At 36.6% G+C, this 25,897-nt stretch overlaps 1 protein-coding gene across 4 annotated transcripts in view; it reads left to right on the top strand.

Moving 5' to 3' along the window:
- Positions 1 to 25,897, top strand: part of ARHGAP15 (Rho GTPase activating protein 15) — a 431,141-nt gene that overhangs the window by 249,474 nt on the left and 155,770 nt on the right. For all 4 annotated transcript variants that reach the window (XM_067549899.1, XM_067549898.1, XM_067549900.1 and 1 more), the window contains 2 exons: positions 6,645 to 6,767; positions 18,185 to 18,283. In XM_067549899.1, coding sequence (XP_067406000.1) covers positions 6,645 to 6,767; positions 18,185 to 18,283 — 222 coding nt within the window. The remainder of the gene's footprint in view (positions 1 to 6,644; positions 6,768 to 18,184; positions 18,284 to 25,897) is intronic.

Below are 25,897 nucleotides of genomic sequence, written 5' to 3'. Positions count from 1 at the left end.
CATGGAACTTCATGGTAGAGAAGGAACTGACAGTTCTAAATATCCTTAGTATGGGGCATGAGGATGTCTGGAGTACATTCATGCGCTGAAAGAGAACTGCTACCAAAAATCTCTGATCAAAGGTGCACCTGAAATGGAGCACCCATTGGGGGACACATCTCGAAAAATTACAGTTACTGCACAAGGTGAGTAAACTTTCCATATCCTTTTGCTGCTGGAATGTAATGTCCTGCTCTAATTTTTGGCAATGGAAAGCTTAGAATTATATTTTGCCTTCCGTAGTGTTCATCTTCACATTCTGTAAAGGTTTTCTGACCCAGCACAGACAAGCATGCATTCCCTTTTCCCTTCTCATTTGTGTTTCCAGTGGCAATAATATGTGCAGAGAAATAGGGGCAATGATACTCATTGGGTGTTTATCAGTTGCAGCATGCTGTTTTGAGGCATTTATGTGAGCCTCTACTCAGTCAATTTAAACAGTGTTCCAGAATTTGTTCCATTGTATGTCAGACTAGCCAATATAATGGGACCCACTGAATTACCTATTTATAATGAGTGTTAGACGTGTAATAAAATGCTAAACTGTATTATACCATTCAGCCACTAGGTGGCACTGTGTGTAAAATACCTTATTTAAATTAACCTAGACATACCTGGAAGAGCACTAAAGGATCTTATGCAGAACACATCTGGTTTGTAAACAAGCTCTGTAACTTGGTACACAAGATCATGACATGGTGTCAGGAGTAAATTAATAACAGAAACAGAAGGAAGAAAGTAACAAAGATTGGAAACAGAAGAAACCAAGCAACAAAGGTTGAAGACAGAGGGAATAAAGCAACAAAGGTTTTAGGACCTCTCCAACATGCCACTCTTCAATCCCAGAGAACTTCAGCTTTGACAAGCCTTCACAATGGAAACAGATTGGAAGTAATATTTTGCAAGATTTCACATTGCAAACAAATTCCACAAAGAGAGTGGACATATACAGGTATTGTCTTTAATTTATGCTCTGGGGAAGCAAGCAGAGCACATCTTTAAATCCTTTGACTTTACTGAAGACAGTCACAAAGATCACTATAAAAGGGTTCTGGCTATTTTTAATGCATACTTTATACTCCAAAGAACTGTGCTTTATGAAAGAGTATGTTGTCATCAGAGAATTTAAGAACTAGGGGAAAATGTTGAATGTTTCATAAGAGCTCTGCAGACATTGGCTGAAAACTGATTTGGGTAATGCAAAACATGAAAATCAGGCAGGCTGGTTATTGGATTAACAGACAAAAACCTTTCACAGCATCTACAACTAAAGAGATTTAATCCTAGCCACAATTATATAGCTAGCCAAGCCATTGGAATTAATCAAACAACAGAAGAAAAGGCAAGAGCAACTTGAAAAATCTGAAACTAGCCTAGAAGCTACAAACAGAACTTGAGTGTTAAAAGTGCCCTTATTGCCAAGAAGGGTAATGGCATATTGGACTGCATTAGAATAAGCATTTCCTGCAGATTGAGGGAAGTGATTATTCCCCTCTATTCGGCATGGTGAGGCCACATTTGAAGTACTGTGTTCAGTTTTGGGCTCCCGACTATAGGAAAGATGTAGACAACTTGGAGAGAGTCCAGCGGAGAGCAACAAAAATGATTAGGGGGCTGAAGCACATGACTTATGAAGAGAGGCTAAGGGAACTATGTTTGTTTAGTCTGCAGAAGAAAAGAATGAGGGGGTGATTTGATAGTGGCCTTCAATTACCTGAAGGAGGGTTCCAAAGAGGATGGAGCTAGGCTGCTCTCAGTGGTGGCAGATGACAGAACAAGGAGCAATGGTCTTAAGTTGCAGTAGGAGAGGTCCAGGTTGGATATTAGGAAAAACTTTTTCACTAGGATGTTGGTGAAGCACTGGAATGGGTTACCTAGAGAGGTGGTTGAATCTCTATCCTTAGAGGTTTTTAAGGCCCAGCTTGACAAAGCCCTGGCTGGGATGATTTAGTTGGGGTTGGTCCTGCTTTGAGCAGGGGGTTGGACTAGACGACCTCTTGAGGTCCCTTCCAACTCTAATATTCTATTATTCTATTATTTTAAGTCATTATCATAAAACCCCTGAGGTAAGGAGAGAGAACTCCTAGGCCATGTGGGTTAAATTCCAGCATAAGGTATGGAAAAATTCATATCCCAAGGGAAGGTGCATATCCAGGAAGAGGCACACAACATAATAAATGAATGAAATATGGACATTTTACGGCTGTTTGCACCACATAGCCATAATGGGTCTAGTGAGAAAGATCGAAGAACTCAGTGGAGGATTTGAGGATACTGGATTTTTGAAAGGAGATCCAGTAAAAATCAACTTAAGAGACAATGTTGAACCATACAGTGTACAAACACTTCTACCAAACAGATCTTGGAAGAGATTAGCTGCAAATTTATGCAGAGTCAGAGGACATCATAATCTGGTTATAATGTACTTGAAAGGGAACATGATGCGGTGTTATGAAGAAACTGAACTGTACTTCTGTTCACATCAGTATTCCAAAACAACTAGTAATGGACAAAGGACCACAATTCACTGAAGCAGAATTTAAGTCATTCCTAACCAAATATGATTTTGATCAGATTAATAGCAGCCCACAAGTGAATGGAAATGCTGAGATAGTTGTACAAGAGAATCTTACAGCAGGAAAATCCATTCATCACTCTTCTGAGTTACAGATTAACACCAATAGCAGTTCCTGTATATAGTCCAGCACAGCTCCTGTTGGGAAGACAACTCAGGTTCTTTTCCAAAGTTAGAACAGTAGTTATATCTCCAAAATGGCCAAATATGAAGAGAGTAGCCAAACTGGATAAAAAAGCAAAAATAGCTTACTAACACTTTTAAAATAGACATCATTCAGTTAGAGAACTTCCGGGTCTAGAACCTGGTGATCATGGGCATATATAATTGGATGGAGAAGAAGAATGGACAGCTCCAGCTGCCATGAAGAAAAAGAATTCAGTACCCATATCATATGTAAGTTAGACTATGGGTATGTCTTCACTGACGGTAGCAAATTTGCCTCCGTCAGATCTATTTCTCGGGATTGATTGAGCAGAAGTGAAGACCTGCTCAATCAATCCGGAAATCGACTTAATAAATCCATCCCTGGAAAAAGAGCAACACTGTGTTGATGGGAACGCATTTCCTGTCAGCGCAGCGTAGAGGAGATGGGGTGCAGAACAGACTTTAGGAAGTGAACGGAAGATACACAAGCTACTCTACATAGTTTGCATATCTCCCGTTGACTGCTGCCGAATTTGCTGGTAAGTGTAAAGCAGGCCTGACAATGGGAAGTTCAACAGAAACTGTTGACATCTACAATTTATTTCTCAGAAAGAATAATCAACAGAGTAAACTCAACAGATGACAGATGCAAAACAAGAAGACGGCTCACAGATTCCAAACCGACCACAGCCAGTCATTGTAACTAATGGAAAGCCAGATGACCAAGTTGATATGTGTTTGGGTCATGTAATTAGAAAAACCAATATGATACAGAGACCCTTAATGGACTGGTACGTACTGAACTTAAAAGATCATGTAATAGTGTAAGAAGTGTTCCATTTACTTTGTTCTTGAAATACTTCCCCCTTGAAATATGAAGTTTGTAGTTAATCTGGTTGAATTTGCCAACTTCCATCAATGGAAGATCTTCATTAGTCACACCCGCATCTGAAATTTTAAAAAATAAGGTACTATAGGAAAATGTTTATTGTAGTGTTTCTGTTGTATAACTATAGTTTTTTTCATTTGGAAACAATATTTAGCTCTCTTTGCATTTCCAAATATAAACAAAGCCATTATAACTTGGGGATACCACGAGAGCAGTGGTTTGGCAGGAAAAAAGATATTTCTAAACAAGATCCCAGCAAGACTATTTCTAGCCAGTGCTCAATTCTGGATCATATTATCCAAACCCTGGAATTTCTGGGAGGTTTCCCTCTGGTGACTCGCATGTGCTTACTAGCATAATATCAGAAACTCATCAAAATTGGCTTTGCTGTTGTTTTTCTCCATGCTATATATAATCTGACATGGAATATACAAAAAGTGTCTATGACAATAATGATTTCTACCTCTAGATGTAGTTTTAACACCATAGTTGCTGTTTCAGATATAAAACTAAACAGCTGGATTAAAACATCTTTCTCTGCATAAGGATTATTTACCCCATGAATTGAATTGTAGATCTCCTATCTAACCATTCTTCAATGTGAATCACATTGAGATCTGTTAAATCATCTTAACAAATTTGGTGTTATAGTCAGAGATAATACTGACGTCCAAACAGGCATTTTGTGAATTATAATTTATAAGTATTTCAGAATCCTGCAGACGAGAAATGTGGCAGGCATAAAGTAACTAAGTGGTTTTACTTGTACCATATTTGAAGTGGGGAGGCTGCACCCTGGGAGCAAGTAAAGAAAAATTTAACTATTCTGGAGAGCACGAATTTAAGCTACATAGCCACAGTCAGAAAACTAAATACAATTAACTTTACTGTTTCAAAGTGCTATTATGATGCAGAACTGGAAACATCCATTTGTTATTCTTTTTATAGCAAGGCTGAATGACTTGGAATTTTAGCTGATCCCTTCCAAGAATTGCCTAATTTTGGACAAAAAGTTCTAAAATAAAAAGTGAACAAAAGAGTCGACCATCAATTGAACACTAATCTTTATGTTCTATGATGCATCATGCTAAGAATGCTACCATTACAAATGTGAATTCTATTTTTCATAAATGATGGATTATTGTACCAAGCTGTGTATTTTCCAATAAAGTGTCATTTTATTTGTCCTGTGTGATTACTAGTTTGTGGAAGTATGTGTGGGGTCATTTTAGTGCTGTGGGAAAATGGAACACTCTTCTGTTAAAATCAGTAGTGAAATCAGAAGCAAACTATGCTCTGATTATCATAGGCATGTGTTTAAATGTTGCTTTCCTTAATTGGCTATGGTTGTATTTACTTAAAATGAACAATTTGGCAAGTTTTGCTCCCTTGACAACAGCAAAGCATAAACCGTTTTATAAGTTTGGCTGTTAAAATCCGATTTGTAATATAAGCCACGTTATTCCAGGATTTTGTACTGTTCTTCATCACCGTTTTATAATTCTGCACCTTTTAGCATTCTGTTTTTATTTATAACTAATGTGAAACTCCTTGCCACAAAACCCAGCATAGGCTTTACCACGATATCCCTCTATAATATTTTTTTCAGATCCTTCTAGTGAGGACTGCTGCATCTCGAGGGAGATTTCATCTGAGGGGAGGATATGTATTTCTTTAACTATGCTGCCATAGAAGTTATGCAAGGAGAGGGGTCCTTAGTGCTCCATAGAAGCCCTGCCACTGGAGGGCTGAATCATCCCACCTACATCAGCACACAGGGAACTCTATACTTATGGATTTTCTCTTTTCCATGCAGAATGAGGGATCAGCTACCTTTGTGGTGAGCGGATATTCACAATTCTGTGAGGGGATGTTCTTTGCAGTCTAAGGTTCATGAAAAGGAATGAGATGGAGACTGAGTGGGCCAAGAGACAGATGTCATCGTCCTCCAACCCTGGAGATCTTACTGTAAAAAATTATACAGCTTCTTGCTGTATAAACTTTTCCTCAGAGCCCTCTAGAGGTCTTAGTGATTGCCAGAGCCAGGCACGGGGAAACTGGAAAAGTCTCCGGGGGTAAAAAAACAGGTACCACTGGCCTCCCACAGATCTCCTAGGATCTGTGAGGTTGGGGAATCCTCGTAGAGATTGCCTCATATAGAATCACTACTTGCTGCTTTAATCACAAGATGAAACAATATAGTCATGGAAAGGTGCTGAATGCTGAATTAGAGAATAATTTGGGGTTTTGGGTATACCTCTTCTCATCAATATAACCCATTTTGGGGGCTGTGACGGTCCCCTGTTGACGTGCCAGCAGACAGGAAGTTATAGCTGACTTGCATCATCACAATTTCCTCCTGTGGACTCTCAGGAGTTGGGATTCATGTCTTGCTGGCATAAACAAGGAAAGGGCTTAGCCCAAAGGTTTTTCAGTGTGGTAAATACCTAAATATAATCAAATGTAATAGTTAGAATCGGAGCACTTTTCCTTCCATAAATGAATGCATCTTGCATTCATTTTTTGTCATTAAGCCATGTTTTCTACAACTGTATTAACAATAATGTAATGTCTATTCTCACTTGGCAAGGAGATTCAGACCATCACCAGCGCTGTGACCATCTCACCCGCTCACAAAAAATAGTATACAGCTAACAATGTATAGCACACTTCCAACTGGAACTTTCAGTTGAATAATCATCCATGTGAAACTCTTGGGATTCATGAACATTTCACAAATAAACTGGTGGCTATCCAAATACTTATGAAAAATAACTGATATGTCTCCATGGATAATACTGAGTGAACTCATCATGTTTTTTACACAAATACTAATCAAACTCTTTGTACTATCCAACCAGCTATACTTCTGACCTATTGTATGATTTCTTAAATGTGAACATGGACATTGTTTTCCAAGGACATTTGCGCATAGTACTACTAGTTTTAAAAAATGTAGACTAGAAATATAGCTTTTCTTTTTTTTCCCTCCAGTTTTCAGACTGAACTACAGTACCTCTGACACAAATGACAGAAATCGAGTTAAAAGCAGATTAAAGAAGTTTATCAGCCGGAGACCCTCGCTGAAAACCTTGCAAGAAAAGGGACTTATTAAAGGTGTGTTTTCTCTTATCTATTTTTCTGAGTAAAAGCTGAAAGTTCATTAATGAGTGTTCCTGTTTCACAATATTCTCATTCCTGTCACCAGTTAAATGCACAGGCATATTTGGATTTTGCAGCTCTCTCTTGCTAGATATTTTTTCCTGCTGTGTATCAGAGAACTCATTCAGTTATGTAAGAGTTTAGCTTTACTGACTAAAACAACATGTATTTAAATGTATCTCTGTATTGCATGGCTTCTTCATATTCTTTTTTTTGTGCATGTTCTAGAAACCCTCACACTTCACCCAATTGTACACCATATGCACTGTAAACAAGCATGCTGTTACACCTTCATTGTCTGATCCATATACCTAGTTCTTTGTAAGAGAAAATTCTGGTGTATATATAAGAACTAGATATATGGGTCAGACAATGAAGGCATACAGTATGTGTATATGATGTACAATCATGTGAAGTGCGAGGGTTTCTTGAACATGCATATAAAAACAGCATATGGATATACACATATTTTTTTAAAAAACCCAGAACTTCTTATATAATAATGAAGAAAAAATATTGTTACCTTTTTAACAATGCAGTTGGTGGATCCAAGGTTCGCTGTTTTCCAAACTGTAGGTGCTGTTATCTTGTAACTGATGGTATTCTAACCACCATCCAGACCATATTTTCAAATATCTTCTGGAATTGTGCTTGAAAAATTTGCACACTCACCAATTAATCTGTGCAAAAACCACAGTTATATATGCAAAGTGTCTAGATATAGGTTCTTTGCTCCCAGGTCCTGGGACACCTTGGGTGCCAAGAATCTTGAGCCAACAGCATGGCTTACAGTTAGTGCAAATTAGAGCAGCCTGAGAGGCTAAGCCTACCAGCTTTGCCCAGAATCAAGGCAGAAAGCCTCTTTCCCCAGCCTTCCACAGAGCAGTTCTTGGGTTCACCTGAGGATCTGACCCCTAATATCTAAAATATTAGGGGCCAGATTTTCACCGTTAGGCACACATAAACAGGTGCACACAAGTTCTTGATTACTTTGGGAGAGATTTTTTAAAGTGCCTAAAGGATTTAGGAACACAACTTGCACTGAAAGTCAATGAGACCTGTGCTTCTAGATCCCTTAGGCACTTTTGAAAATCTCCCCCTACATATACATCAGGTATTTGCAAATGTAAATTAGGCTCATGCACATTTATGCGTGAAGTTGTGTGTGCTTACATTTCAGAGTCTGTCCCTAATCAACTATTGTATGTCATTTTTTAATATGTAAGGGCTTTTGATGCCACTTTAAAGCACAATTTGGGTTGAGGGTGGGATTTGAGTGCATCATTTCAGTTTGTTTCAGTTATTACAGTATCAGAGCAGAAGCTTGTGTTGTAATTTATATTCTTTTAATTTCTGTATTTAAGGGTTTTTTCAGTTTAATAAAGTGTAGCTGATGAATCTCCTGTGGTGTTACACAGGGATCAGATGTGATCCCTACTAACAAATCCAGATTCATTAGCATAACTCAAATCCATCCTCTAATGTATCTCTGTAGGAAAATCAGATGCATTTGTTTTCAGATATAGTTGCATTAGACTCCAGATTCACTAACATAGCCCGGTTCTAACTGGGATATTCTTGTATGGAAAACCCTGATGCATTATGTTCTGCCATAGAGAGTCAGGATCTGCATTCTTTAGCAGAGTTTTAATTCTAAACTAATGTAACTGTACAGAAAACATGTTAGTTTTCCTCCAGGAAGATTCATTAGGATTAGGTTCTGGCCATGCAAATGAGTCAGGATTCGTTAGCAGGGCTTAATTCCAATCTACAGTAAGTCTATGTGAAATGCTCATTTGATAAGGTTCCTTCATTGTCTTCAGTGGAGTTTATCCCTTAATCTGTTATAATGTTATGAAAATGCAGTTGCAGTGCTTACCCACAGACCACTTTTAAATGTTAATTTTTAGGTTTATATTACAATATTTTTAAATAGCAAATTGCAACTATCCAGATTAAAAATAAAGGGTTTACCAAATGTCATGTTTTAAAATGCATCTATTTTTTTTCTAAGGGTGAATTAAATGGCTTCAGAAACATCTCAAAACTGTTTATTTGCTCAGTTCTTAGAGGAGAAAATGCTGACCAATTTTTAAATGAATGAATTTCTCCAACTCTGAGAACATGCATACTAACTTTAATCCCAGAAGGGATTACTTCTGTCAGAATTATAAATTCCCTTAAAATAATTAATACTTTCAATAAAAGTACGTCTATAACCTTGCAGGACATCACAGTGCCAAACCTATAACAAAAAACTGTTCTATGGGCTAGTGAAGAATTGACATAAATATCTGTGAAGCATGTGGTGATAATTACACCAAAGCAGTGGCACTGTAGGTGCTATAAAAACCTTCACTTTTCATCAAGTGCCATTCATATTTGCCAGGGGCACTAGAAAGCTCTCAAATCTGTATTGATTTTGTACATTGTGTGTCACACTGGAACCAAAACTCCAATAAATTTAACACGTAAATCATAGGCAAGAATAAATACATTTTAAGGTGATAAATTCACTTAAATCCAGTCCTCTTCTCTGTTTGTCACTGATGTGTGCACTTGTGGCCAGAGGACTCAACATACTTCTCAACAGTAGCCAAACTTGGGAACATAGGCTTCAAAATTAAATAGCAGTCTTTTCTCCTGCAGTACTTTGATCCATCAATACTGTTATCAGAAAATCTGGAGATTATGTAATTGTCATTTAACCCTTAACAAAACTCTGTTTTAAAATGTGTGGTAAGAAACATAACTGGATGAAGGAGAGTGCTAAATTCAGAAGGAAATTTGATTTGCACATGGACTTTAAATATAAGGCTCATCAAACTCTGAAATATGCAAGGTTATTATATTTGTTTCTCACTATCCCACTTACTTTCAGTGCCATCTAATTACCTGAGCAACAAGGGCCAGATTTTTAAAGGTATTTAGGTTCAACCAAGATGGAGATAGGCGCTTAATGGGATTTTCAAAAGCACCTAGGCACCTGACAGAATGGTTCATAGGCACCTAGATGCCTTTGAAAACCCCAGTAGGCCTCCATCTGCATCTTTAGGCACCTAATAACCTTTGAAAAACAGGGTCTACTTATCTATCTATGCAGAAGTAGCTAATTTCTTATGGAAACCTTAAACAATTAATGACATTAAAATGATATAGACCTCAATGCGATACATATGAATTACATTACTAATGTGAGTAGCTTCTCAGGGAGATGTGCATTAGTGTTTGTAAGACTGGGCCGTAACGATTTCATAAAATGGAAAAAAATAAAAATATATATCTGTTAAAACTGTAATTGAAGAGTGTCAGCTCTAAAATTTCTACCTTTGTTTCTTTCATAATATCCTTTAATATAGAAAAATATTGTAATGATTTATTATAGGTATTGTATAATACAGTACCTATTTGTTCTATTAGTAATTTAAACTATACCGATATTTTATTTCATTTTATTTAATTTATTTATTTTATATATATATCAATATATATAACAATGCTCTATAGCTGTGAATAAGAAGCGTTTTCCAGATCTGCCACTTTATCAGTGTTACTTCAAGAATAATTTTATTCAAATCTATATACTACGGCATGGGTCTTCAGTTACCTGGGATTGAAAATCTCTCAGAATTTACAGAATCTGCACTAACATACTAGAAAAACAGAGTATAAATTTTTTCTTTTGAAACTAATTCAGGTTCATAATTGAACTGTGATACTTACATTTGAGCTTTGTCATGTGTTATATTGTCCAAAATCAATCTCCACCTTCAACATTATCCTAGCCTGCTAGCTTCATGGTTTCTGAGTATTTATGCTGTACATGTGATGCTATCACAGTAATTGTTACTTAAAAGCCTTGATGAGTGTATTGATAATAAAGTATCACAAAATTTACTTTAATTCAATAATAAAATAGCATGAATAAGAAATGAGCATAAATGAAGCTGGGTGAGCTGAGAAAAACTCATCTAGTCAGAAAGATTTGTCCCATCTAATTTTCTCAGTCTTGCTAGTGAAAGGAATTTGTCTGAGTTCATTTGAAAAGTTAAATGTAGGAGAAAATTAAGGCAACAAGAAAAGGAGCCACCAGAAATCAGAGAAGCAGTGGGTACAAAAGCTGCAAGATGAAAATAAATGCTACTTAATTATGCTATATATTAATTTTCTTAAGGAACTGCTTCCTTCCAACCACTGGTAAAGCAACTGGCATATTACGTGGCCTGAGATGGATAGGCCATAGAACATGGCTTCACAGCCATATTATTTTCTGTTTAACATAATCAGCAGAAGTGAGTTTGCCCACCATTTTCTCTCAAGAAGAGAAAGAACATGGTTTCACTGTCTTCCTTTTTCCAGTGGGAACCTAGAGTGACTCCATTTAATTCAGAGAGTGTAATTTCGGGCGTCAGTAATCTTGCTCCATGATAGGCTTAGTAGTCATTTTGATTTTTGAGAGAACTGTATGTGGATATCTTCCATAGATGATACTCCAAAGGTTAAGATAATTAATCAGTGTTAAACTTGTACATTGCTCACTGCAATGTTTTCACATTCCAGCCTTATTTCAGCTCATGGAACATGATATGGGAGTTTAGTCATTCCCAGTAAAAAGCCCTATCATTTTACAACAGTTTCCAGATAGTGGTATCTACCCTGTATTTTTACTTTGCTGAGAATAGGAAACAATTCTGCTCAGATACCACTTAGTAGTTACTGCTGGCAAATGTTGATTTTTATTTTTATTTTATTTTTTTGTATTGAAGACCGTTGTAAACCACCAAATATACAGTAAATCTCCAATTTAAAAGGACTGAGCAAGTTTCTCAGCTAGCATAACTAAGAGTAGCTCAGTGACAACCATGCTTACTTGAGTCAGCTGAGAACCTGGCCCACTTACTGTAGAAGTAGTATAGCTTTATGTCACCCTAATAAGTGCTTAGCATCAACATTTTAACTTTTGACTTAGTTCCCTTTGTAATGTTCACTGTATACATGCAGAGTAGAAAAAAACAAGAAAATACTCTTGCTGGAAGGTTGCAACATAACTACTTTATTTCTTGGAATTCAGAATGATAACACATAAGAACACAAAACACAGCGAGTGAAAGTGGAGTGTTCCCTAAGGCAGAGAGGCACAACTCACCCCACCTTGCACTTGGCTGACTCTTTGCAGATTGACTGCACCAGACCCAGATCGCACATTTCCCTACAGTGCCCCATAGCCTGCAAGCAGGACCAAGAATCTCCTCACACTTCAATGATGTCTTGTAATTTCAACACAGCATCCAATACAGCACACCCTGGCCTCCAAGTACATTGAAAATATAGAAACTGCCTTTTTGAATGCCCCCAAAAAGCCAGTAATTGTAAAATTCCTGTTGTGGCACTCATTTCAGTCACTCTTCCTCTCTTTATCCCCATCTTCTCCTCAACATTTAAGAGGGTGAAGAATGGATACATGCCTCAACTTAGGCTTTGATAATAATTGTTAGCAATCCAACTCTCCAAATTAAGTTGTAGAAGAGGTAGATCTGCATTTATTTGCCTTTAGAATGCACTGAATTGCATCTCATTAAAAGCTTTGTCTCCTCAAAAACCTGTGGGGATGGTACTACCAGGCCACCTACTCTTTTTTTCCAGAATTAGAACAGAATTAGAATTTTTCCAATGGCACTAATATTTTTTCCAGTACGCTTGTGATTGCATTTTAATAAAAACAGCAAAGAAATAAACACCCTAAGAGTTCTGTGAGAATGTGGCCACACCTCATACATACACACCAAAAGTAATTAAGCAGTAACATTCTAAATGAGGCTCTGATTTCTGTGATCTTGTTTTAAATGTTCGTTTTACAGCAGTTTTGTCTCCCATTTTCTGAATTTCTGCAGTTTAGAGTCAATAGCTCAGACTTGGGCTGCACGTGAAGAGTATATCTGTCAGGCTCCTGGCAGTGAGCTTGCAAACTTGAAGGGGCTTGTTCACTATAACGAGCAATTAATTGCAGCTGTAGTCATCATTTTATATCTTACAGCTTTGTCAGTGTCCATGCCATCCCCTTTTGGAGTCCCATTTTATATCAGCGTACAATGCTGTCACAGACACCACCATCTTGAATGGAAAGTTTAATGCATAGATATCAAGAACGTGTAATGCAAACCATACTGCCAAACTTATTATGAATATATTGCTCTTCTTAAAAATGCTTGTTGGTTTTTCATACTACAGTATTGACTAACTGTCTGTGTTTGATGCATGGTTTACCAGCCTGATGTAGACTTATGGTTAGAGCTTAACTTGTTAGTTCTGCTTTTGCAGCCAATTCAGAATAACTACAGATGCCCCAAGATATTAAAATTGACTGCTCAAATGGACTCAGTGTGGGAGTTTCATTGGTTTTAAATTGATAACAGCTGAAAGAGTGAATGATTAAAGCTGTATATGGGCATAGTATGCAGCTCCTTTGTACAAGCTCTCGTGAACAGAGTCCACTGTATGGGAATTTTCTTTGTTACTATAAAAGATACTTCCGAATAATCATTAGTTAAAATTTTTAAAGGATGAACAAGAGACTTTCAGGAACTCATAGAGGGAATAATTCCTGAGAAGCTGGAATAAACTTTGAGAAGATGAAGTGGGTTTCTATTCAGAGGGGAGCATTTAAATTTAAGTAGCAGTCCGAAGGTGGTAATTGTGTCTATTTCCCAGGCATTTGAGTTAAATAAGCTGGATAGGAAAAATAAATTGTCATAACAGGAGGTTAGAAATGTTGCGTATATCTTTTCTTTTCAAGTCATAAAAAGTGGAGTTCTAAAGTGCCCATCACAGATAAATCAAACAAACCCCTCTTTTGCTACCTTTACTATTCGGAATAGTAATTGTTTTCATTATATGAAAAGTTGTTCTGGTTACTTTCTTCTCTTACAGGGATTTAAAATATTTATAAATATTAAAGAAGAACACTTTTAAGAGAAATCATTTAATTTTTTAATAAGTGAATTAAAAAGAAAAGGAATATCAAATTGTTGCCTACAAAAATTAACTCTTAGCGCTTGTATAAATGCTTGTTTAAATATTATACAAGCATATGAGTATAAGAATGTACATATCGTGATGTAAGTATTAGCATCTCCATTTTATAGACAAGGAAATTGACACTCAAAGAAATTAAGTGATTTGGATCAAAGTCATAGAGAGTCACGTCAGAACTTGGAATTGAACTCAGGAGTTCTTGTCCACCAAAGGTACGCTCAGTCCACTAAATATCCTTGCTTTTCTAAAATATTATTGTCTAGGAGGAAGTAGATTAATTTAATTTTTTACGGTAGCCTTTTTCGTTGCTCAGCAACTACAACAACGGTGTGACAACTAGCCTCATGTTGTCTCTTTGCCTTTATGGTCCTTCAGTTGAAGACAGTAATAATACTTAGCACCTGTATTCTAAAGATGACAAAGTGTGTTTCAAAGCATTAGTAAATACTGCTATATCCATTTTTACAGCTAGATAAACTGAAGTTAAGCAGTTTGCTTGAGGTCATGCAGCAAGTCAGTAGTAGATTCAGGAATAAATCCAAAGGTGAAATCCTGGCCCACTGAAATCTAAGGGAGTTCTGACATTGACATCAAAGGAGCCATGATTTCACATCTGGAATCACAACTTCTGTGTTCCTTGCTCGAACCACCATTCCGTAAAGCAATGTTTTTTCAAAGTATAATTCTTGGCTTCCTGTTACTGGAGACTGTGAAAGTAACTTCAGGTTCCTGGATGCCAGACAAGATGACTTCTAGTGGTTATGATAACTTGCTGAACCATAAAGCATTAATTATTCCTTAATTGTTGATATGTTGGTCGTCTATAGACAATGAAGTCCATTGCCCCTGTCACTTCTGGCCTATCATTTACAAATACCCTATGCCCTCAAATGAGATATGGTTTTACATCTTTTTAATGTAATTAGCATCAGAGAACATTCCAAGTCATGTGAAGAATTTGACAGGTCTTCACTGAAATTTTTAAAACAATTAAGATGTCAAAAGAGGAAGCACTGGTACATTTTAATCATAAATCTGTGATTACATAATTGCCACTGGAGGAAACTATAAATGTTTATGAAGAAAACTTAACCTGTCCTTTCTTTGTCACAAACTAAATAACTAAATAACTCTAAAATAACCCCACTAATATGTAATTGCCATACATGCATGCAACTTCTAGAGTGTATTTCTATGACCCCAACCCTGCATTCTTTGTGTACCCTTAAGTCTGACTAACTACATGGACTTTTGCATTGTACAAAAGTGTAGTATCAGACTGCAGAATACACATATTTGGATGTGTTGGAATGAACCTTCCTTCATATGTTGATTCAGGAAAGCCAGACCTCCTTTCCCCGAATCATATGGCAGTCTACAGGTGGGTGTATTCAGCTGGGTGCAATAATTTGAACAAGCAAGTGAATACTCCTTATTAATTATTTCCAATTGCACTTTTAAAAATAATTCTATTCCTTTGACTGCAAAATATTACACATCATTGCTCCAAACTGCCTACTTAAAATGCACACTTTGGGCCATAGTTGCTAAGGATTAGATTTTCAGATTCTCAAAGGTATTTAGGTACCTAACTCCTATTGATTTCAGTGGGAGTTAGGCACCTAAATACCTTTGAAGATCTGGTTCTGTGCATCCAAGATGGTTTATATATAGGCTTGGAGGGATTAGATTTTAATCAGTAATGTTGATTTCACTGTACACACACAAATGGACAAAAATATTTCCATCAATACTAATAGGCATTTACAAACAGGAAAAGTAAGAAAAATGCTGCTTGAGAATTTATTGCAGTCAAAATCCAGTGATGTAGACTTTTGAATTGGCTTGTTACAAGTGGACTAGCGAATGAATAGTAAAATCAGGTATGGTATGTTGATTTAAAGGTATTTACTTTGTATATTTTGACATGTTTTGCTGATTTTTGTGTTTTAACAGTTTATAAAGTTTTAACTTTTTTATCTCAGTGTCTACTGTCATTAAATAATTGTCTAATGCTCCTATAGTTTCCTGCAACTGTGAAAATTTAAAGCGATAAAAATCCAATAAATAAATAAATAAACATGTATGTATCAAAATTATTTTTTTAAAAGAAAATCAATTCTGCCAATTATATTTATATAACTTTCAGTACATTTTCCAAACACAAAATTAATTCCAAAACTGTTCTGAGAATAAACACACAGATACACACACAAAGAAAAACTTTATAATGAAGTTTATTAATATTTATCTACTGCAGAAATTGTGCTTTATAGACAAATGTGAGGCCTGTGCTTCAAAGAGTTTACAATCTACATCTAAAACTTGATCAGATGATAAAAGCTCCTTTTTTACGTGAGAATATCTGGGGGGGGGGGGGAGTTAAATTTAAGCAGTCTATGAAAAACTTGAAATTAGTAGCATCTTAAATGTTAGAATTAAGTTTTTAAAAGTGAATGCATAGGTAATGACATGTGTACATCATCAGGAACCCGCCTATTTGCCAGTGATTTTAAGAACTGACCAGGGAGAAGGGAGGCTTTCTGGCTATTTGAAAACAGGGCAGAGTGGAATTCTAGGCAGGAACAAGTGTGTGTCCTGACTCTTCAGTGCCAGGGACCATTTTCCTGCCATGCCTGCACTCCCAGCATGCCTTGCCTTGCTTCCCTGCCCCTCTTGCCCAACTTGTTCATCAGAATGAGGGTCATAAACAGATAAAAGGCAATTATATTGCAAGTTAAGGCCTAGGGTAAGCAAGAGCCAGCCCACAGCTGGTAGAGTTGAATAACAAGGAGTCAAGAGCTGGTGACCTTATAAGGTAAATTAAGCTTTTGGCCTGCTGTGAATAAAGGCAGGACAAGTTGTGGACTGCTTTGTGATTGAATTTTAGATAAGGGTGGATACAGTTTTGGGGGAGGGAGACAATGCTCCTGTTCTATGACAGTGGAAGGAGCTGAAGTACTATAGATGAGTTTGTTTGTCTGTAGTACTCCTGAGCAGAATGTTAAGGATGACTGTACCCATCCTTGGTGTTTTGGGAGTTAATATGGCATGTTATACATGCTCTTCTAAGTTTCAGATTGCACTAAGAAATCTCAATGACAGAAGCTTTATGGAAAGCCTTTTGTGCTAATTTTCAAAGTGTAGTACACTGTTGAAAAGGTATGTGGAGACAGTCTGTTTGGGTAAATAATGATAATGCAGTCACATTGTTTGAACATTAAACTGCTTTTATTGAGTGATTTTCCTCATTTGTTTGATTCATTTTGATTCTAGCTGACAAAGTTCCCACTACTGAGTGCTCTTTTCATAATCTGTCAAAAAATATAGAGCGGAGATGAAGGAGGATAAAGCTAATTTGTAATCTGAGATATTTAAGATGGTTATGCTGTGTTTCGAGATGAACATCCTAAATCGGTCAAAAGTTTAAAAGCAAAAACTAAAAAGCAGAATTATCTAGTTAAACTCTAATTCATTATGTAAACAACATGATTTACAAGTTCAGTCATGTGTGAAGCCTATTTGCTACTCTCATCAAAAGGCATTTTTAAGTACAAAAGTACAGAAAATGGGTTTTCACCAACTGTCTTTTACACAGAAAAAAATATTAAGAGGAACTGAGGTGTGATTGACACTCGGAGTCAAAGCCATAATTATTAACAATGTATTCCTAAATCCTGATATAGTAGATAAGATAAATTCTCAAAATAGTTCCTTTACAGGGACACAGATAAAAAGGCAAATGTAAGAGAAAATATAACTTTGTTTAGTGTACAGTTGTTGCCTTTAAAAACTTTCCAGTGTCGCTGTTAGAATTAGTTAACATTACCATGGTGTTTCTTAAACTTTCCTGTACTTCAAGCTAGTGTATTGAAGTGAACCCATGCACCAACATGGAGCTCCATTATGAACAATAGGCCTGGGTGTGTGAGCTTTCAGGATAAGGGACATCGTGATTTACTTTTGGATGTTTGAAATTTGAACTGGCCAGAGATCTGGATTTAAGAAATGGCTCCTCTCTTTATGTTGGACTAAACCAAAACCCCAGAGCTGCAGACATCTTAATATTTGAAAGTTCAAAATACAAATCACAATTTTGTGGCTTGAGTCTATCTGTAATTTTCAGCAAATTATGTTTATCAGAAAAATTGTATCTCAACTGGGACACAAAATAAAAACCAGCAGGAGTCAGGAAGGTACTTTCTCTATCTATCTAACTACCACATAGGAGTAGCTGGTTAATGTGCAATGCTTTCAAGAAGCAAAGTGCCTATTGTTATTATTTATTTATTAGTTATTATTTATCATGTTTTAATATGTTTATCTTCTTTACTCTGTAGAGCAAGTTTTTGGCTCCCATTTGCACTTAGTGTGTGAGCACGAAAATTCGACAGTCCCCCTATTCGTAAAACGTTGTATAGAAGCGGTTGAAAAAAGAGGTGAGTAACTTAATATTCAGCACATTTTTCATTTCGGCAACCATATTTACAACTGCTCTAACTTAACAGCTCCACTTGTCTTGCCAGGAACATGCCAGATACTTTAGTGATTCACTCAATTATTACAGAGTCTTTCTTTCTTTCTTTCTTTCTTTCTTTTTTCTTCTGCAATAGAGATATTAATAAAACCCATTAATGCTAATTATTGTCTATATTATGTATGTTTGACATATTGTTGATTCAGTCACAAACTTTTTATGTGCAAACCAATGCTAAAATATTAATAAAATGTCAGTAATTACAGTGCTAGAACCCTCATAACATTCATGCTAGGATCCCTGGTGGTTGTTATGCCAGTACATTTTTTGGTAAGTCCCCAACATTACCCAACCAAAACAAATGCCAGTGTAACTTGTAATCAGTTTTAGAGTCACTCTTACATTTTTTTTCCTCTTCTGCATTTGAATGTCTTTTTTTATTGGTATTATTAAAAACCATAGTACTGTCCCAAGATTATGGTGCACTTTTATTCCTCTATTAAAGGGTTTTGTTTAATTGTAAATAATCACAGCAAAATAAAATATAATTAATGCATATGGTCTTTCTTTCTTTCTTTGAGGGTTATTTTCATTGGAATGTACATACAGTAGATACAGAATCCTAAAAATGTATAAAAATGTGAGGCATAATCATCATTTCTTCCAAGTTTTCACCTTGTTCCGGGGATCTGGGGAAACATATCTTGCAAAAGATAGAGAAGATTTCAGAATAAGGATGAGACAACTCATTGCCATTGTTGTCTAGAATCTGAAAAATAAGAGAACCAGTGAAAAGTAAAAAGATCTGTAGACAGTTAACCACAAAGGAGAAAACAATTTTAATGTAATCATTGTTATCTGGGTTTATGTGAAGAATGCAATGAAATTGACCTAGAGATTCTAACTCCTGGAAATTCATGCCTTAATTATGTAGAAAGGACAGCACTGAGACTATTGTTATTCCCAGACTGGTAGGTAAACAGGAAGTGACAGAATAACAGAGTGGAAGAGTTTTGCAGGGGGAGATAGCAGCAATGGTTTTTGGAAGAAAGGAGCACAACTGTCCGAGAAGGGATGGAATAGGGAGAGAAATATAGAGATGAGGAGTGAGAGAGGGTTTGTTTGTTTGTTTGTTTGTTTGTTTGTTTGTTTGTTTGTTTGTTTGTTTTGGGGGGGGGGCAGAGTGAGAGAAGCAGATTGCAAAAGGGAAAAATTGAGAATAGAGAGAAAATCAATTTTATTTTACAAAACTTATCTTAATAAAACCCCAACCTTGCAAAACTTGCCTAGTTTCGTGTTCCATTACAATCTCAGCTCAGGTTCATGTAACAGTGCACCAAGTGTTTGCGGATGTTTTGAGTAGCCTGGGAGTAACCCAGGAGAAAGGTCTTTACACACCTTTGCACCTCCCAGAATCCAGGCTGTGACAAGGGCAGTACAGTCGCCAGTACCAGGCTCCTAAGGCTTCTGTAACTTATGGCAACCTTACCCAGGCTGCTTATGGACTGTTCTTCAGCCTAAAGTAGCCAGAGTGCAGAGCACTCCAGCCATGATCCCTCCAACACCAGCCAGCCCTCCCCTACCTCTAAACCTTAAAGGAAGAGTGACATAGGTGTGCTTGCACTGCTACCATACTTCTGCACTTGAGGAATTTCCCTAGAATGACTGCACCCCCTTTACAGCCCCTTTACATGCCAGTGTGACATAAGGGGCACTGCAGCAGAGGCCAGAGTCCTGCCCAAAGACTTATACCTCCAGTCATGATACTAGCGTGACCAGATGTTCCAATTTTATAGGGACAGTCCCAATATTTGGGGCTTTTTCTTACATAAATGCCTATTACTTCCCACTCTGTCCCAATTTTTCACACTTACTATCTGGTCACCCTATAGCATACTGGTTCTTGATGAATAAATAATAATTAAAATAGATGTATTTTTAGATATGCCTACAAGTGTCCATCCTGTATCTTATTATACCAGATACCCGGTCATGTATCACATTTATTGCAACAGTGTGTGTGTGTGCGTGTAAAAGGTCGCCAAAATGAGACCTCACTCTTGTGCCAACAAAATAAAAAATAGTTAAAAAGAAAAATGAAAGCTGGTATAAATCATTTGTGTGTTTCAGGTTCTCAGTATCCTCGTGTCTATTGTTAATGCTAAATTATAACAGAAGAAAATCCAAGGAAGTACATAAGATATCCGTATGGATATCAAATGAATTCATAAGGATTAATAAGAAAATGTGTGTCACTGTTTCCACAGAGCAATTGATCCTTAAAAGTATTGCATTATTGTTCTTTGGTTCATGTGCTTTTTTCATAATTACTGTAACTTTAAGAAAGTCTATCATTTTAGCTAGTACTGTATGTAAATAGAAACTAATCTCAGTGGCATGAGATAAAATTTCATTGTACTGTATTTATGAGTTTGTACTTGATATACATTTTTCTATTATCATTTTCTTGGATTAAGATCCTTGCATTTACTCATATTCTATTTACTCTAAGTGTTGTTTTTACTAAGTTCTGCCATAAACTATCTCAGGACAGCAGTAATTTATGTGAAGCTAAGTCCAATGTTTATGCAAGCTTCTGATGACATTTTATACTGGGGTTGGTATTAGGAAGCAGTATGTGGAGGTGCCAAGTCTCCCGGCATGGCTGAGACTCAACAGATCTAAAGCCCTCCTCCTAATGGCCAGATATGCCTCCAGCCAAGATACTCAACTGCAGAGTCATGGGAAATACTTATGTACCAATTATGGGAAAGGCACATTTAATGAAAACTTTGTTTACTTTCATAGTCTTAGTAAGATGGCCTAAATACTCAGGACAGCTGGCACACTGGCTGTTGTGGAAAAGGTTTTTTTTCCCCTGTAGTTACTTTTTTTTTTTAATAAAATATATAATCTACATATTGTACTGTCCCAAGTAATATTGCTTACATGCTCCATTTAAATTTTTTTTCCCAAAAAACAGATCTTATGAGTCCAGCCTATATATTCCTATTTGAACCAGAAAGAACAAAACATTCATGCTTTGCTGGACATCTGTGCTATTAACAAGATAATCTTATCCATTATGTTACAAAGGTGCTTATATGTCACTTACTATGACCAAAAAAACATTGTTTACTTTTTTCAATTTTAGCATATTGTGGCCATACATAGGAAAAAAGACTACTAGTGAGCTGAATAAAATGTTCCCTTATCTTGATTGTTTCACATTATACTGTCAAATCACAGTAATATTTTCCAATACATTGAGGCTATAGGATAGATAACTTGCTATTGGCCTGTTTTTTTATCTTAGACACACCAGTGTGTATCCAGAATACTTCCATTAAATCAATGGAGTAACTCTGGAATCACATTGATGGAACTGAGATCAGAGTCTGGTCCGATGACTTTGTTGAATGTTGTTTGCCTCTTGGACAGCCTTTTAATATAGATGGGAAGGATGGGATTCCTTTGTGTTCTGTAAACTTCTCTTCTCAGACCATAATGCAGATCTAACCTATCCACAAGCATTTGTGTACACAGTTGCAAACTCCAACTTTGCAATCTCTCATTTACTATTTCTAATTTTGGAAATGGAACTGGGTGCAGAGTGTCTTTCTTAATGAGCCATATTCAGCAGGGTTGTCAAGATAGTTTATCATACATATTAAATAAAAATATAAGACCCATTTCTGCAAACCCTACATAAGTAATCTATTAACTTAAAGTTTTCTTGCCATTTTACTTGTTCTTTCTTTGCAACTTAGTGAACTGATTGATCTAAAAATATGAGGAGCCCAACCCTGATCCCTTTACGTCAATAGGACCTTTGCTAATAAGCATCAGTGGGGGCAGATGTGGACTCTGGGTGTCCAGTGTAGTAGTCCCTACAGAGAAAGCTCCTATTATCTCCAGATGGTAAATGAACATTCTGCCTTGAGTAAGGTGGGTACACTGAGGGAAAAACTGTGAGTGACAGAGTGACAATTCTTCTCTTCTTCCCACTTTCTCTGGGAGTAGGAAGAAATATGTTACTTTTCCTCCTTTCATGGAGCAGTTTACTCCCTTTTGTTCACCTGGCCAGGGAATAGTTAGATGGGGCAAGGGCTTCCCACCCATTTCTTTCCATTGTTCCCATCAGGGAATATGGGGTGAGTAGCTGGAGTCACAATCTGAGCAGGGCCAAGCATTGAACTGAGGGAAGCTTGTGACAAACTAGTAATTCACAATCTTTCCAAGGGTGCGGCTCTCATCTCAAGTTTTTAGGTCTCTATCCAGGTATTATTTCCAGTCATTCCCTGAATCATTTGTTTATTTTATCATCTGTGACTCCTTTAAAGTTCCACTTGCTGTTTTGAAGTAAAACTCATTTTAAAAAATTAGAAGAATCATTCTGTAGTACCTAAACAAAATGCCAGCCAGTACCTTTTAATAGCAAAACTTTATCATGTGAAAGTGAACTGATATTAAAGTCTTTTCCAGGGATGATAACTTCTCTGTGTGCCCAATGGCACAGTAAACTAACAGACTGACCACTTTACTACCCTAAATATTTTGTTGTGCAAACAGTGTATTTTAGGTTTGTGAAAGAATGGTGCTGATTTTCCAGGGAAAAAAAATCTTATTTATCTTGGCATCCGTCTATTGAAACATGGTTTTGACAACTCATTCTTTTCCTCCATTTCTAAATCCAAGTTACTATGCCCAAATCAGTTTAAATGACTTTAAAATGATACCATATACTCCACAGTTGATGATTACAGGTATAGGTTTTATTATGAAGTGACATTGAAGACATTGTTTTTTCTCTTTTTTTGAAGTACATGGTGCTGTGACAGGAATGATACATAAAATTGCATGTTTGACTCAATGCCTAAAAAGCCACCCTGGAACCCATAACCTTGCCTAAAGATTTAAGAAAGACCTTTAGTCCACTTCTGACAAGGTTCTTAGCTCAGAAAACTTTATCTCTTTACTTTGCTTCTTAGCAGCTGTTATGTTTTTTGCTGTCGTTTGTTTGACAGGATCCAGTTATAGGTTCCGATGTCTGTTTAAAGAAACAGGGAGGTTGTTGGCTTTAAAATTCCCTTACTGCTTGTGTGTTCAACATTTTCCCAGGCTTTTCTACATAGTTTGCCAAGCAAAGGGACTGACCTTTTGTAGCAAACACTTTTTCATTTCTAAATGCTCACTTTGATTTTTGTTCCATTTTATGCTCATTCCAAACTGTTTACAACCCACTAAAAATGACTGTGAATTATATGTTTGTGTAATGGATTCCTTTTGTGGTTGGAGTAGAATGTTTACTTTGAACAATTAGTTATCTTTGGGTAGATTATAGTGACCTGAAAAAAAAAGAATGGCTAAAATTATTATGGTACCTTAACTATTTCCTTTTGTTATCTTCTGTGTTAGTCTAACGTTATTTACTAAGCCTCATTGCTCTGAGCTTACAGTGAGCAAATCACATTAAACAGGAGCAGTGACAAAACTTCTGCTAGTATTTCTGCTCAGATTTGTTGGGCATTCTATTCGATTATAGCTAGAAACACTCAGTCCAATATTTCAAAAAATAACTAATAATTTTGAGTGCCTCCATTTTGACGTGCCCAACCTTAAGAGGGCAGGGTTTTCAGGAATTTTTGAGCAGCTGCCCTCTGAAAATCAGATCTCTTGAAGTTGTTTCAAGTTGGGCACCCAAAAGCAATATTCACTGTTGAAAATTTTGGCCTGATTGTCCAAAACTACCTTCTGATTGGCTAGGATATCATCACATAAACCAAAATAAAATATCTCTATTTCATTATGTTCAGTGATTGAGGGAGAAGACTTATTGGTAGGGACAAAAATAAGGTAATTTGTGGGATAGTAGTGAAGAGATGCAGTCATGTGCTTGATGGACTACTGGAAACTGCTCAGATACTACAGTGACAAGCACGGTATAAGAACATGAATTGAATAGATCTTGAGGAAGAGAAGTGATGAAGGTGAAAAATGGCATTTTAAACTACCCTGCTCCACAAATTATCAAGATGCCCTTTTGGCAGCAGGCTGTGGTCCTTTCATCTGCCTTTAACTCACATTCTAAAAGAGAAACTGGGAGCTGTTCAATGGTCCAAATTGTTGGGGGATTTTTTTTATAAAAGAAAGTGAGATAAAAATAGCTGTTAGGTCATAAACTGCTCCTGAAAGGAAAGCTGGGTTTCTGGTAGGAAAAAATAAGTACCAAAAAGTCTATGGAATAGAATAAAAGGAGAAAGTTAAAAATAATCGCAAACAATAATTATATTCCATGTAGTTGAAAAAAGGTGATTGTTTTCTTCCTAATTTATCCTTTTCATCAGAACTATCTTTTATAGTGGAAGGATACGTTTAATAAGACTTTCTTTTATTTATTTATTTTTAAAAAAAAAAAAAAAAGGAAAATTAATGAGTCATAATCTAAGAGTAGTCAGCCATTAGTAGGCACTTTTGGGGTAGTTGACAACACCAGGCCGAAGCAGTCAAAGTATGTACCAATAGCCTACTCATTCACAACTTTTCATAGTTTACCAGTATATGTGGTAATGTGCTATTGTTATTAGATTTTTCTAAATGATCTGCTGGCCCAAGAGGCATTGGGTTAAGGAATAATGTTTGGCCAGTTCCTGAGCAGCAGCCAAGAAGTGCACAGGGCAGTTCAGGAGGGGATGCTTGAAGCCACCTTTGTGGGTCCCAATCTTGGGTCTGTCAAGGTACCGGCTAGTCCCAAACATAAATTAGAGCAGCGCCATCTGACAATTGCCCCATGGGATGTTTGGGAAGCTGGCAATCAGGATTCCCTTATGCAAGGAGGAATCGTCAAGTGGCCAGCTACACTGTCTTTAGGGCAGTTTTACACCACTGTCAGAGTGCAAAATTGTTCTAAAGCAGCACAGGACCGGGGCCATGAATCACAGTTTAGAAGTTAATTTGCTCCTTGTTTCTCCTTGTATATCTTTTATTGCTCCAGGCTTTTCTGTCATAAACACAGGATTTCATCCATGAATAACATGAAGTTCATTTTCTATGATTTCATTCATTTATTTGGAATAAATGTATTTACTTTTTCTTTCTATTAACATGTTTATTCTAACTTTGCCCCTGCTTCTAGGCCTACAATTGCTTGGTTGCTTACTTTGATATAATTTTACATACTGTTTCCAGTTGCCTTAGAATTCAGTACCCTGAAACTGCAGCGATCATATTGCTCCACTAAAGTATCTGAGCTCCTACTTCTGCTAATTTTTTACTGTTCATTCTTTCCCACTTTGGGATAATCTATTATAGTTGGATCCAGGCACACACTAAAAGCTAATACTTCCATAAAGAATGTGCAATTTGTACTGTTTAGGTTATGATGAGATTCTTGAAGTCTTTTATGATTCTATCTTGTTCCAAGGAGACTTCTGCTCCCTACTTTTATAAGCACTGAGTGGGGGGAAGAAAACAGAAACAAAACAAAGTGATAAAAAAATTACATGCTGGAAAAAAAATCCAGCAGTTCAGTAGATAAACTCTTTTTCTAGGGAATATTTGTGGACTGAACAAATAT

This window comes from Emydura macquarii, unplaced genomic scaffold (genome assembly GCF_026122565.2).
Source record: "Emydura macquarii macquarii isolate MOO-44397 ecotype Brisbane River unplaced genomic scaffold, CSIRO-AGI_Emac_v2 contig_1253, whole genome shotgun sequence".
NCBI classification, from domain to species: Eukaryota; Metazoa; Chordata; order Testudines; family Chelidae; genus Emydura; species Emydura macquarii.
Note: the sequence above shows the minus strand (reverse complement) of the source record. Positions and strands in the feature narration are given on the sequence as shown.